Source organism: Coregonus clupeaformis, chromosome 4 (genome assembly GCF_020615455.1).
Source record: "Coregonus clupeaformis isolate EN_2021a chromosome 4, ASM2061545v1, whole genome shotgun sequence".
NCBI classification, from domain to species: domain Eukaryota; kingdom Metazoa; phylum Chordata; class Actinopteri; order Salmoniformes; family Salmonidae; genus Coregonus; species Coregonus clupeaformis.
The window spans coordinates 21,352,013-21,364,073 of NC_059195.1; the positions used below are offsets into that span (position 1 = coordinate 21,352,013).

Sequence of the window (12,061 nt, forward strand, 5' to 3'; positions counted from 1 at the left end):
GTTGGAGGTCTCTGTGTGTATCCTGTATGAGGTCTCTGTGTGTATCCTGTATGAGGTCTCTGTGTGTCTCCTGTATGAGGTCTCTGTGTGTCTCCTGTATGAGGTCTCTGTGTGTCTCCTGTATGAGGTCTCTGTGTCTCCTGTATGAGGTCTCTGTGTGTATCCTGTTGGAGGTCTCTGTGTGTATCCTGTTGGAGGTCTCTGTGTCTCCTGTATGAGGTCTCTGTGTGTCTCCTGTATGAGGTCTCTGTGTGTACCTGTTGGAGGTCTCTGTGTGTATCCTGTATGAGGTCTCTGTGTGTATCCTGTATGAGGTCTCTGTGTGTCTCCTGTATGAGGTCTCTGTGTGTACCTGTTGGAGGTCTCTGTGTGTCTCCTGTATGAGGTCTCTGTGTCTCCTGTATGAGGTCTCTGTGTGTCTCCTGTATGAGGTCTCTGTGTCTCCTGTATGAGGTCTCTGTGTGTCTCCTGTATGAGGTCTCTGTGTCTCCTGTATGAGGTCTCTGTGTGTATCCTGTTGGAGGTCTCTGTGTGTCTCCTGTATGAGGTCTCTGTGTGTCTCCTGTATGAGGTCTCTGTGTCTCCTGTATGAGGTCTCTGTGTCTCCTGTATGAGGTCTCTGTGTCTCCTGTATGAGGTCTCTGTGTGTCTCCTGTATGAGGTCTCTGTGTGTATCCTGTTGGAGGTCTCTGTGTGTCTCCTGTATGAGGTCTCTGTGTGTCTCCTGTATGAGGTCTCTGTGTGTATCCTGTTGGAGGTCTCTGTGTCTCCTGTATGAGGTCTCTGTGTGTATCCTGTTGGAGGTCTCTGTGTGTCTCCTGTATGAGGTCTCTGTGTGTATCCTGTATGAGGTCTCTGTGTGTCTCCTGTATGAGGTCTCTGTGTGTCTCCTGTATGAGGTCTCTGTGTGTACCTGTTGGAGGTCTCTGTGTGTCTCCTGTATGAGGTCTCTGTGTCTCCTGTATGAGGTCTCTGTGTGTCTCCTGTATGAGGTCTCTGTGTGTACCTGTTGGAGGTCTCTGTGTGTCTCCTGTATGAGGTCTCTGTGTCTCCTGTATGAGGTCTCTGTGTGTCTCCTGTATGAGGTCTCTGTGTGTACCTGTTGGAGGTCTCTGTGTGTCTCCTGTATGAGGTCTCTGTGTCTCCTGTATGAGGTCTCTGTGTGTCTCCTGTATGAGGTCTCTGTGTGTCTCCTGTATGAGGTCTCTGTGTGTACCTGTTGGAGGTCTCTGTGTGTCTCCTGTATGAGGTCTCTGTGTCTCCTGTATGAGGTCTCTGTGTGTACCTGTTGGAGGTCTCTGTGTGTCTCCTGTATGAGGTCTCTGAGTGTCTCCTGTATGAGGTCTCTGTGTGTCTCCTGTATGAGGTCTCTGTGTGTATCCTGTTGGAGGTCTCTGTGTGTCTCCTGTATGAGGTCTCTGTGTGTACCTGTTGGAGGTCTCTGTGTGTCTCCTGTATGAGGTCTCTGTGTCTCCTGTATGAGGTCTCTGTGTGTACCTGTTGGAGGTCTCTGTGTGTCTCCTGTATGAGGTCTCTGAGTGTCTCCTGTATGAGGTCTCTGTGTGTCTCCTGTATGAGGTCTCTGTGTGTATCCTGTTGGAGGTCTCTGTGTGTCTCCTGTATGAGGTCTCTGTGTGTATCCTGTATGAGGTCTCTGTGTGTCTCCTGTATGAGGTCTCTGTGTGTCTACTGTATGAGGTCTCTGTGTGTGTACCTGTTGGAGGTCTCTGTGTGTCTCCTGTATGAGGTCTCTGTGTGTACCTGTTGGAGGTCTCTGTGTGTCTACTGTATGAGGTCTCTGTGTGTACCTGTTGGAGGTCTCTGTGTGTGTACCTGTTGGAGGTCTCTGTGTGTACCTGTTGGAGGTCTCTGTGTGTACCTGTTGGAGGTCTCTGTGTGTGTACCTGTTGGAGGTCTCTGTGTGTACCTGTTGGAGGTCTCTGTGTGTACCTGTTGGAGGTCTCTGTGTGTCTCCTGTATGAGGTCTCTGTGTCTCCTGTATGAGGTCTCTGTGTGTCTCCTGTATGAGGTCTCTGTGTGTACCTGTTGGAGGTCTCTGTGTGTCTCCTGTATGAGGTCTCTGTGTGTCTCCTGTATGAGGTCTCTGTGTGTCTCCTGTATGAGGTCTCTGTGTGTCTCCTGTATGAGGTCTCTGTGTGTATCCTGTTGGAGGTCTCTGTGTCTCTTGTATGAGGTCTCTGTGTGTCTCCTGTATGAGGTCTCTGTGTCTCCTGTATGAGGTCTCTGTGTGTCTACTGTATGAGGTCTCTGTGTGTACCTGTTGGAGGTCTCTGTGTGTGTACCTGTTGGAGGTCTCTGTGTGTACCTGTTGGAGGTCTCTGTGTGTACCTGTTGGAGGTCTCTGTGTGTGTACCTGTTGGAGGTCTCTGTGTGTACCTGTTGGAGGTCTCTGTGTGTACCTGTTGGAGGTCTCTGTGTGTGTACCTGTTGGAGGTCTCTGTGTGTACCTGTTGGAGGTCTCTGTGTGTGTACCTGTTGGAGGTCTTTGTGTGTACCTGTTGGAGGTCTCTGTGTGTACCTGTTGGAGGTCTCTGTGTGTACCTGTTGGAGGTCTCTGTGTGTACCTGTTGGAGGTCTCTGTGTGTACCTGTTGGAGGTCTCTGTGTGTGTACCTGTTGGAGGTCTCTGTGTGTATCCTGTTGGAGGTCTCTGTGTGTACCTGTTGGAGGTCTCTGTGTGTGTACCTGTTGGAGGTCTCTGTGTGTACCTGTTGGAGGTCTCTGTGTGTGTACCTGTTGGAGGTCTCTGTGTGTACCTGTTGGAGGTCAGTATGTTGTGGTATCTCCATCAGTTCCATGTTCTGTTCTTGCGCCTGCAGCATGAAGGCTTCTTTAATATCTTCAGTGGTACACTTATCCTCTGGCACTGGGACTACCTGGGGAGGGGAGGGACAGACTGTTACAGGGGGGAGCTGGCCTGGTCCTGGCTGCTCTGCCTCCCTAGAGGAGGGGAGGGACAGACTGTTCCAGGGGGAGCTGGCCTGGTCCTGGCTGCTCTGCCTCCCTAGAGGAGGGACATACTGTTACAGGGGGAGCTGGCCTGGTCCTGGCTGCTCTGCCTCCCTAGAGGAGGGGAGGGACAGACTGTTACAGGGGGAGCTGGCCTGGTCCTGGCTGCTCTGCCTCCCTAGAGGAGGGGAGGGACAGACTGTTACAGGGGAGCTGGCCTGGTCCTGGCTGCTTTGCCTCCCTAGAGGAGGGGAGGGACAGACTGTTACAGGGGGAGCTGGCCTGGTCCTGGCTGCTCTGCCTCCCTAGAGGAGGGGAGGGACAGACTGTTACAGGGGGAGCTGGCCTGGTCCTGGCTGCTCTGCCTCCCTAGAGGAGGGGAGGGACAGACTGTTACAGGGGGAGCTGGCCTGGTCCTGGCTGCTCTGCCTCCCTAGAGGAGGGGAGGGACAGACTGTTACAGGGGAGCTGGCCTGGTCCTGGCTGCTCTGCCTCCCTAGAGGAGGGGAGGGACAGACTGTTACAGGGGAGCTGGCCTGGTCCTGGCTGCTCTGCCTCCCTAGAGGAGGGGAGGGACAGACTGTTACAGGGGGAGCTGGCCTGGTCCTGGCTGCTCTGCCTCCCTAGAGGAGGGGAGGGACAGACTGTTACAGGGGGAGCTGGCCTGGTCCTGGCTGCTCTGCCTCCCTAGAGGAGGGAGGGACAGACTGTTACAGGGGGAGCTGGCCTGGTCCTGGCTGCTCTGCCTCCCTAGAGGAGGGGAGGGACAGACTGTTACAGGGGAGCTGGCCTGGTCCTGGCTGCTCTGCCTCCCTAGAGGCGGGGAGGGACAGACTGTTACAGGGGAGCTGGCCTGGTCCTGGCTGCTCTGCCTCCCTAGAGGCGGGGAGGGACAGACTGTTACAGGGGGAGCTGGCCTGGTCCTGGCTGCTCTGCCTCCCTAGAGGAGGGAGGGACAGACTGTTACAGGGGGAGCTGGCCTGGTCCTGGCTGCTCTGCCTCCCTAGAGGAGGGGAGGGACAGACTGTTACAGGGGGAGCTGGCCTGGTCCTGGCTGCTCTGCCTCCCTAGAGGAGGGGAGGGACAGACTGTTACAGGGGAGCTGGCCTGGTCCTGGCTGCTCTGCCTCCCTAGAGGAGGGAGGGACAGACTGTTACAGGGGAGCTGGCCTGGTCCTGGCTGCTCTGCCTCCCTAGAGGAGGGGAGGGACAGACTGTTACAGGGGAGCTGGCCTGGTCCTGGCTGCTCTGCCTCCCTAGAGGAGGGGAGGGACAGACTGTTACAGGGGGAGCTGGCCTGGTCCTGGCTGCTCTGCCTCCCTAGAGGAGGGAGGGACAGACTGTTACAGGGGGAGCTGGCCTGGTCCTGGCTGCTCTGCCTCCCTAGAGGAGGGAGGGACAGACTGTTACAGGGGAGCTGGCCTGGTCCTGGCTGCTCTGCCTCCCTAGAGGAGGGGAGGGACAGACTGTTACAGGGGAGCTGGCCTGGTCCTGGCTGCTCTGCCTCCCTAGAGGAGGGGAGGGACAGACTGTTACAGGGGAGCTGGCCTGGTCCTGGCTGCTCTGCCTCCCTAGAGGAGGGGAGGGACAGACTGTTACAGGGGGAGCTGGCCTGGTCCTGGCTGCTCTGCCTCCCTAGAGGAGGGGAGGGACAGACTGTTACAGGGGGAGCTGGCCTGGTCCTGGCTGCTCTGCCTCCCTAGAGGAGGGGAGGGACAGACTGTTACAGGGGAGCTGGCCTGGTCCTGGCTGCTCTGCCTCCCTAGAGGAGGGACAGACTGTTACAGGGGGAGCTGGCCTGGTCCTGGCTGCTCTGCCTCCCTAGAGGAGGGGAGGGACAGACTGTTACAGGGGGAGCTGGCCTGGTCCTGGCTGCTCTGCCTCCCTAGAGGAGGGGAGGGACAGACTGTTACAGGGGGAGCTAGCCTGGTCCTGGCTGCTCTGCCTCCCTAGAGGAGGGGAGGGACAGACTGTTACAGGGGGGAGCTGGCCTGGTCCTGGCTAGGGACAGACTGTTACAGGGGGAGCTGGCCTGGTCCTGGCTGCTCTGTCTCCCTAGAGGAGGGGAGGGACAGACTGTTACAGGGGGAGCTGGCCTGGTCCTGGCTGCTCTGCCTCCCTAGAGGAGGGAGGGACAGACTGTTACAGGGGGAGCTGGCCTGGTCCTGGCTGCTCTGCCTCCCTAGAGGAGGGGAGGGACAGACTGTTACAGGGGAGCTGGCCTGGTCCTGGCTGCTCTGCCTCCCTAGAGGAGGGGAGGGACAGACTGTTACAGGGGGAGCTGGCCTGGTCCTGGCTGCTCTGCCTCCCTAGAGGAGGGACAGACTGTTACAGGGGAGCTGGCCTGGTCCTGGCTGCTCTGCCTCCCTAGAGGAGGGGGAGGGACAGACTGTTACAGGGGAGCTGGCCTGGTCCTGGCTGCTCTGCCTCCCTAGAGGAGGGGAGGGACAGACTGTTACAGGGGGAGCTGGCCTGGTCCTGGCTGCTCTGCCTCCCTAGAGGAGGGGAGGGACAGACTGTTACAGGGGGGAGCTGGCCTGGTCCTGGCTGTTCTCTGTTCCTATCCCTACTAAACTAATAGTGTAGTGTCGGCCAGCAGTCCACATATTCTGCCCATCCGCGTGGTAGCGTTGGTAAAACAGGCAGTTCCATTGGCTTAATATCCCAGTCCTGATTCCTGACCAAGGCTTCGGTCATTTGGGTTATTGGAGCTCTGAATAGTCTATTAGCGCCCAGCTGTTTTAGGGGTCATCTTGAGGACAATATGTTTACCCAGCAGGAAATACACTATGATCAGCTACTCAAAACATTAGCAATATATCAACTTCAAATGACAATGACAATTTAGCCCAGAGAGCCCTAATGGGCAGGCTGGCCCTGAGGGTGGTCTACCTGCTGGCCCTGAGGGTGGTCTACCTGCTGGCCCTGAGGGTGGTCTACCTGTATCTGAGAGCCCTAATGGGCAGGCTGGCCCTGAGGGTGGTCTACCTGTATCAGAGCCCTAATGGGCAGGCTGGCCCTGAGGGTGGTCTACCTGTATCAGAGCCCTAATGGGCAGGCTGGCCCTGAGGGTGGTCTACCTGTATCAGAGCCCTAATGGGCAGGCTGGCCCTGAGGGTGGTCTACCTGCTGGCCCTGAGGGTGGTCTACCTGCTGGCCCTGAGGGTGGTCTACCTGTATCTGAGAGCCCTAATGGGCAGGCTGGCCCTGAGGGTGGTCTACCTGTATCAGAGCCCTAATGGGCAGGCTGGCCCTGAGGGTGGTCTACCTGTATCAGAGCCCTAATGGGCAGGCTGGCCCTGAGGGTGGTCTACCTGTATCAGAGCCCTAATGGGCAGGCTGGCCCTGAGGGTGGTCTACCTGTATCAGAGCCCTAATGGGCAGGCTGGCCCTGAGGGTGGTCTACCTGTATCAGAGCCCTAATGGGCAGGCTGGCCCTGAGGGTGGTCTACCTGCTGGCCCTGAGGGTGGTCTACCTGTATCAGAGAGCCCTAATGGGCAGGCTGGCCCTGAGGGTGGTCTACCTGCTGGCCCTGAGGGTGGTCTACCTGCTGGCCCTGAGGGTGGTCTACCTGTATCTGAGAGCCCTAATGGGCAGGCTGGCCCTGAGGGTGGTCTACCTGTATCAGAGCCCTAATGGGCAGGCTGGCCCCTGAGGGTGGTCTACCTGCTGGCCCTGAGGGTGGTCTACCTGCTGGCCCCGAGGGTGGTCTACCTGCTGGCCCTGAGGGTGGTCTACCTGCTGGCCCTGAGGGTGGTCTACCTGCTGGCCCTGAGGGTGGTCTACCTGTATCAGAGCCCTAATGGGCAGGCTGGCCCTGAGGGTGGTCTACCTGCTGGCCCTGAGGGTGGTCTACCTGTATCAGAGCCCTAATGGGCAGGCTGGCCCTGAGGGTGGTCTACCTGTATCAGAGCCCTAATGGGCAGGCTGGCCCTGAGGGTGGTCTACCTGTATCAGAGCCCTAATGGGCAGGCTGGCCCTGAGGGTGGTCTACCTGCTGGCCCTGAGGGTGTGAGTGGTGGTCTACCTGTATCAGAGCCCTAATGGGCAGGCTGGCCCTGAGGGTGGTCTACCTGCTGGCCCTGAGGGTGGTCTACCTGTATCAGAGAGCCCTAATGGGCAGGCTGGCCCCGAGGGTGGTCTACCTGTATCAGAGAGCCCTAATGGGCAGGCTGGCCCTGAGGGTGGTCTACCTGCTGGCCCTGAGGGTGGTCTACCTGTATCAGAGAGCCCTAATGGGCAGGCTGGCCCCGAGGGTGGTCTACCTGTATCAGAGCCCTAATGGGCAGGCTGGCCCTGAGGGTGGTCTACCTGCTGGCCCTGAGGGTGGTCTACCTGTATCTGAGAGCCCTAATGGGCAGGCTGGCCCTGAGGGTGGTCTACCTGTATCAGAGCCCTAATGGGCAGGCTGGCCCTGAGGGTGGTCTACCTGCTGGCCCTGAGGGTGGTCTACCTGCTGGCCCTGAGGGTGGTCTACCTGCTGGCCCTGAGGGTGGTCTACCTGCTGGCCCTGAGGGTGGTCTACCTGCTGGCCCTGAGGGTGGTCTACCTGTATCAGAGCCCTAATGGGCAGGCTGGCCCTGAGGGTGGTCTACCTGTATCAGAGCCCTAATGGGCAGGCTGGCCCTGAGGGTGGTCTACCTGTATCAGAGCCCTAATGGGCAGGCTGGCCCTGAGGGTGGTCTACCTGCTGGCCCTGAGGGTGTGAGTGGTGGTCTACCTGTATCAGAGCCCTAATGGGCAGGCTGGCCCTGAGGGTGGTCTACCTGCTGGCCCTGAGGGTGGTCTACCTGCTGGCCCTGAGGGTGGTCTACCTGCTGGCCCTGAGGGTGGTCTACCTGCTGGCCCTGAGGGTGGTCTACCTGCTGGCCCTGAGGGTGGTCTACCTGTATCAGAGCCCTAATGGGCAGGCTGGCCCTGAGGGTGGTCTACCTGTATCAGAGCCCTAATGGGCAGGCTGGCCCTGAGGGTGGTCTACCTGTATCAGAGCCCTAATGGGCAGGCTGGCCCTGAGGGTGGTCTACCTGCTGGCCCTGAGGGTGGTCTACCTGCTGGCCCTGAGGGTGGTCTACCTGCTGGCCCTGAGGGTGGTCTACCTGTATCAGAGAGCCCTAATGGGCAGGCTGGCCCCGAGGGTGGTCTACCTGTATCAGAGAGCCCTAATGGGCAGGCTGGCCCTGAGGGTGGTCTACCTGCTGGCCCTGAGGGTGGTCTACCTGTATCAGAGAGCCCTAATGGGCAGGCTGGCCCCGAGGGTGGTCTACCTGTATCAGAGAGCCCTAATGGGCAGGCTGGCCCTGAGGGTGGTCTACCTGTATCAGAGCCCTAATGGGCAGGCTGGCCCTGAGGGTGGTCTACCTGTATCAGAGCCCTAATGGGCAGGCTGGCCCCGAGGGTGGTCTACCTGTATCAGAGAGCCCTAATGGGCAGGCTGGCCCTGAGGGTGGTCTACCTGTATCAGAGAGCCCTAATGGGCAGGCTGGCCCTGAGGGTGGTCTACCTGTATCAGAGAGCCCTAATGGGCAGGCTGGCCCTGAGGGTGGTCTACCTGTATCAGAGCCCTAATGGGCAGGCTGGCCCTGAGGGTGGTCTACCTGCTGGCCCTGAGGGTGGTCTACCTGCTGGCCCTGAGGGTGGTCTACCTGTATCAGAGAGCCCTAATGGGCAGGCTGGCCCTGAGGGTGGTCTACCTGTATCAGAGAGCCCTAATGGGCAGGCTGGCCCTGAGGGTGGTCTACCTGTATCAGAGCCCTAATGGGCAGGCTGGCCCTGAGGGTGGTCTACCTGCTGGCCCTGAGGGTGGTCTACCTGTATCAGAGAGCCCTAATGGGCAGGCTGGCCCCGAGGGTGTGAGTGGTGGTCTACCTGTATCAGAGCCCTAATGGGCAGGCTGGCCCCGAGGGTGTGAGTGGTGGTCTACCTGTATCTGAGAGCCCTAATGGGCAGGCTGGCCCCGAGGGTGTGAGTGGTGGTCTACCTGTATCAGAGAGCCCTAATGGGCAGGCTGGCCCCGAGGGTGTGAGTGGTGGTCTACCTGTATCTGAGAGCCCTAATGGGCAGGCTGGCCCCGAGGGTGTGAGTGGTGGTCTACCTGTATCTGAGAGCCCTAATGGGCAGGCTGGCCCCGAGGGTGTGAGTGGTGGTCTACCTGTATCAGAGCCCTAATGGGCAGGCTGGCCCCGAGGGTGTGAGTGGTGGTCTACCTGTATCTGAGAGCCCTAATGGGCAGGCTGGCCCCGAGGGTGTGAGTGGTGGTCTACCTGTATCTGCAGGTGTTGGCTGTGGTAGTTCCTCTCAAACAGGACACAGCGCTGTCCTCTGCTCTTATAGAAAGTCCTGACAGCCATCTTGTATCGGTCCAGTTCTTTAACCACCTCAGAGCTCAGCTCCACTACTGACTGGCAGTGTCCGATGGGCAGTACCAACACATGCTGGGGGGTCAGACTGCCCTTAGCTAGGGCCAGGTAGCACTGAGGAAATACAGGAAGACAAAATGGTCATCTGGGGGCTTCAGAGCCCTTTCAATAGGAACAACCTCTTTCTACTAGCACTTCTAATACTCAGATTGGGTGGAAACTCACATGTGTGCCAATGCTGATGACCAGATGTTTCTCTACCTGAGGGCTGGCCAGACAGAACCAACAGGGACCGCTGGGCTGGGCTGAACCAGACACACAGAGAGAGAGAGAGACATACATGAGAACAGAACCAACAGGGACCGCTGGGCTGGGCTGAACCAGACACACAGAGAGAGAGAGAGACATACATGAGAACAGAACCAACAGGGACCGCTGGGCTGGGCTGAACCAGACACACAGAGAGAGAGAGAGACATACATGAGAGGGTGTGAGATGGAGAGGGTTGAGATGGTGAGGGAGTGAGGGTGTATTGGTGGGTGAGGGTGTGTTGGTGTGTGTGTGTGTGTGTGTGTGTGTTGGTGTGTGAGGGTGTGTTGGTGTGTGAGGGTGTGTGTGTGTGAGTGTGTGTGTGTGTGAGGGTGTGTGTGTGAGAGAGAGGTAGACTCACGGGGCCTGCGGGGCTGTTTGAGCCTGTCTGAATCAAAGGCCAGTCCCTGACTCTGCCTGTCTGGCCTGCCTGAATCCCACGGCTGGCCTTGATTTTGCCCGTCTCCGTCTGAGGGCCTCTTCCTGCCACGCCCCCCTCCATGCTGCTTCTTCCCCAGGTCAAAGAAGAACTGAGACGCCGGTTTCTGAAAGAGAGAAGAGATATACACAGTGTACAAAACATTAGGAACACTTCCCCTGACAGACTGACCAGGTGAAAGCTATGACCCCTTATTGATGTCACTGGTTAAATCCACTTCAAATCATTTCGCTACACACGCAATAACATCTGCTAAACACGTGTATGTGACAAATAAAATTTGATTTGAGATGAAGGGGAGGAGACAGGTTAAAGAAGGATGTTTAAGCCTTGAGAAAATTGAGACATGGATTGTGTATGTGTGCCATTCAGAGGGTGAATGGGCAAGACAAACGATTGAAGTGCCTTTGAACGGGGTATGGTAGTAGGTGCCAGGCGAACCGGTTTGTGTCAAGAACTGCAACGCTGCTGGGTTTTTCACACCCAACAGTTTCCCGTGTATATCAAGAATGGTCCACCACCCAAAGGACATCCAGCCAACTTGACACAACTGTGGGAAGCATTGGAGTCAACATGGGCCAGCATCCCTGTGGAACGCTTTCGACACCTTGTAGAATCCAAGCCCCGATGAATTAAGGCTGTTCTGAGGGAAAAAGGGGGTGCAACTCAACATTAGGAAGGTGTTCTTAATGTTTGGTATACTCAGTGGATATTATATAGTCTGTATTGTCAGTGGTGTGTGTTTCTAAGAAGGATATTTTCTGATGATTATTCCCTTTTGGAATTTAGCCTTTAGGCCACGGGTGTCTTTAAGCGATTTAGATGTTTCAAATGTAGAAGAGCGTCTGCTAAATGACTTCAATGTAAAGGTATAGTCTATTCACCCCCAAGCTGTCTTGATTTAATGCTTTGGCACCAGGCACGGAGGCATGAAACATTGAACAGAAAAGGCATGGAGAAATAGATTTGTTGCCGACCTCAAGAGAAACGTGTCGGTCTTCCCATATGTCTGTCTGTTAAAACTTTCAATATTTTAGTTGTTGACCTTCTACACTACATGACCAAAAGTATGTGGACACCTGCTTGTCGAATATTTCATTCTAAAATCATGGGCATTAATATGGAGTTGGTCCCCCCTCTGCTGCTATAACAGCCTCCACTCTTCTGGGAAGGCTTTCCACTAGATGTTGGAACATTGCTGCGGGGACTTGCTTCCATTCAGCCACAAGAGCATTAGTGAGGTCGGGCACTGATGTTGGGCGATTAGGCCTGGCTCGCGGTCGGCGTTCCAATTCATCCCAAAGGTGTTCAATGGAGTTGAGGTCAGGGCTCTGTGCAGGCCAGTTAAGTTCTTCCACACCGATCTCGACAAACCATTTCTGTATGGACCTCGCTTTGTGCACGGGGGCATTGTCATGCTGAAACAGGAAAGGGCCTTCCCCAAACTGTTGCCACAAAGTTGGAAGCACAGAATCGTCTAGAACATCATTGTATGCTGTAGCGTTAAGATTTCCCTTCACTGGAACTAAGGGCCTAGCCCGAACCATGAAAAACAGCCCCAGACCATTATTCCTCCACCAAACTTTACAGTTGGTTCTATGCATTTGGGCGCACAGGTAGCGTTCTCCTGGCATCCGCCAAACCCAGATTCGTCCGAGAACACGTTTCCACTGCTCCAGAGTCCAATGGCGGCGAGCTTGACACCACTCTAGCCAACGTTTGGCATGGTGATCTTAGGCTTGTGTGCGGCTGCTCGGCCATGGAAACCCATTTGATGAAACTCCCGACTAACAGTTATTGTGCTGACTTTGCTTCCAGAGGCAGTTTAGAACTCGCTAGTGAGTGTTGCAACCGAGGACAGACGATTTTTACACACTTCAGCACTCGGAGGCGGTCCCGTTCTGTGAGCTTGTGTGGCCTACCACTTCGCGGCTGAGCCGTTGTTGCTCCTAGACGTTTCACTTCACAATAACAGCACTTACAGTTGA

At 56.5% G+C, this 12,061-nt stretch overlaps 1 protein-coding gene across 4 annotated transcripts in view; it reads right to left on the minus strand.

Moving 5' to 3' along the window:
* Positions 1–12,061, minus strand: part of LOC121565230 (CWF19-like protein 1) — a 48,464-nt gene that overhangs the window by 11,103 nt on the left and 25,300 nt on the right. For 3 of the 4 annotated variants that reach the window (XM_045210614.1, XM_045210616.1, XM_045210615.1), the window contains 4 exons: positions 9,996–10,179; positions 9,551–9,630; positions 9,230–9,439; positions 2,777–2,896 (listed from right to left, as the gene is read on the minus strand). In XM_045210614.1, coding sequence (XP_045066549.1) covers positions 2,777–2,896; positions 9,230–9,439; positions 9,551–9,630; positions 9,996–10,179 — 594 coding nt within the window. Of the gene's footprint in view, positions 1–2,753; positions 2,897–9,229; positions 9,440–9,550; positions 9,631–9,995; positions 10,180–12,061 lie in introns of all 4 variants that reach the window. The other variant, XR_006657772.1, reaches the window with a different exon arrangement.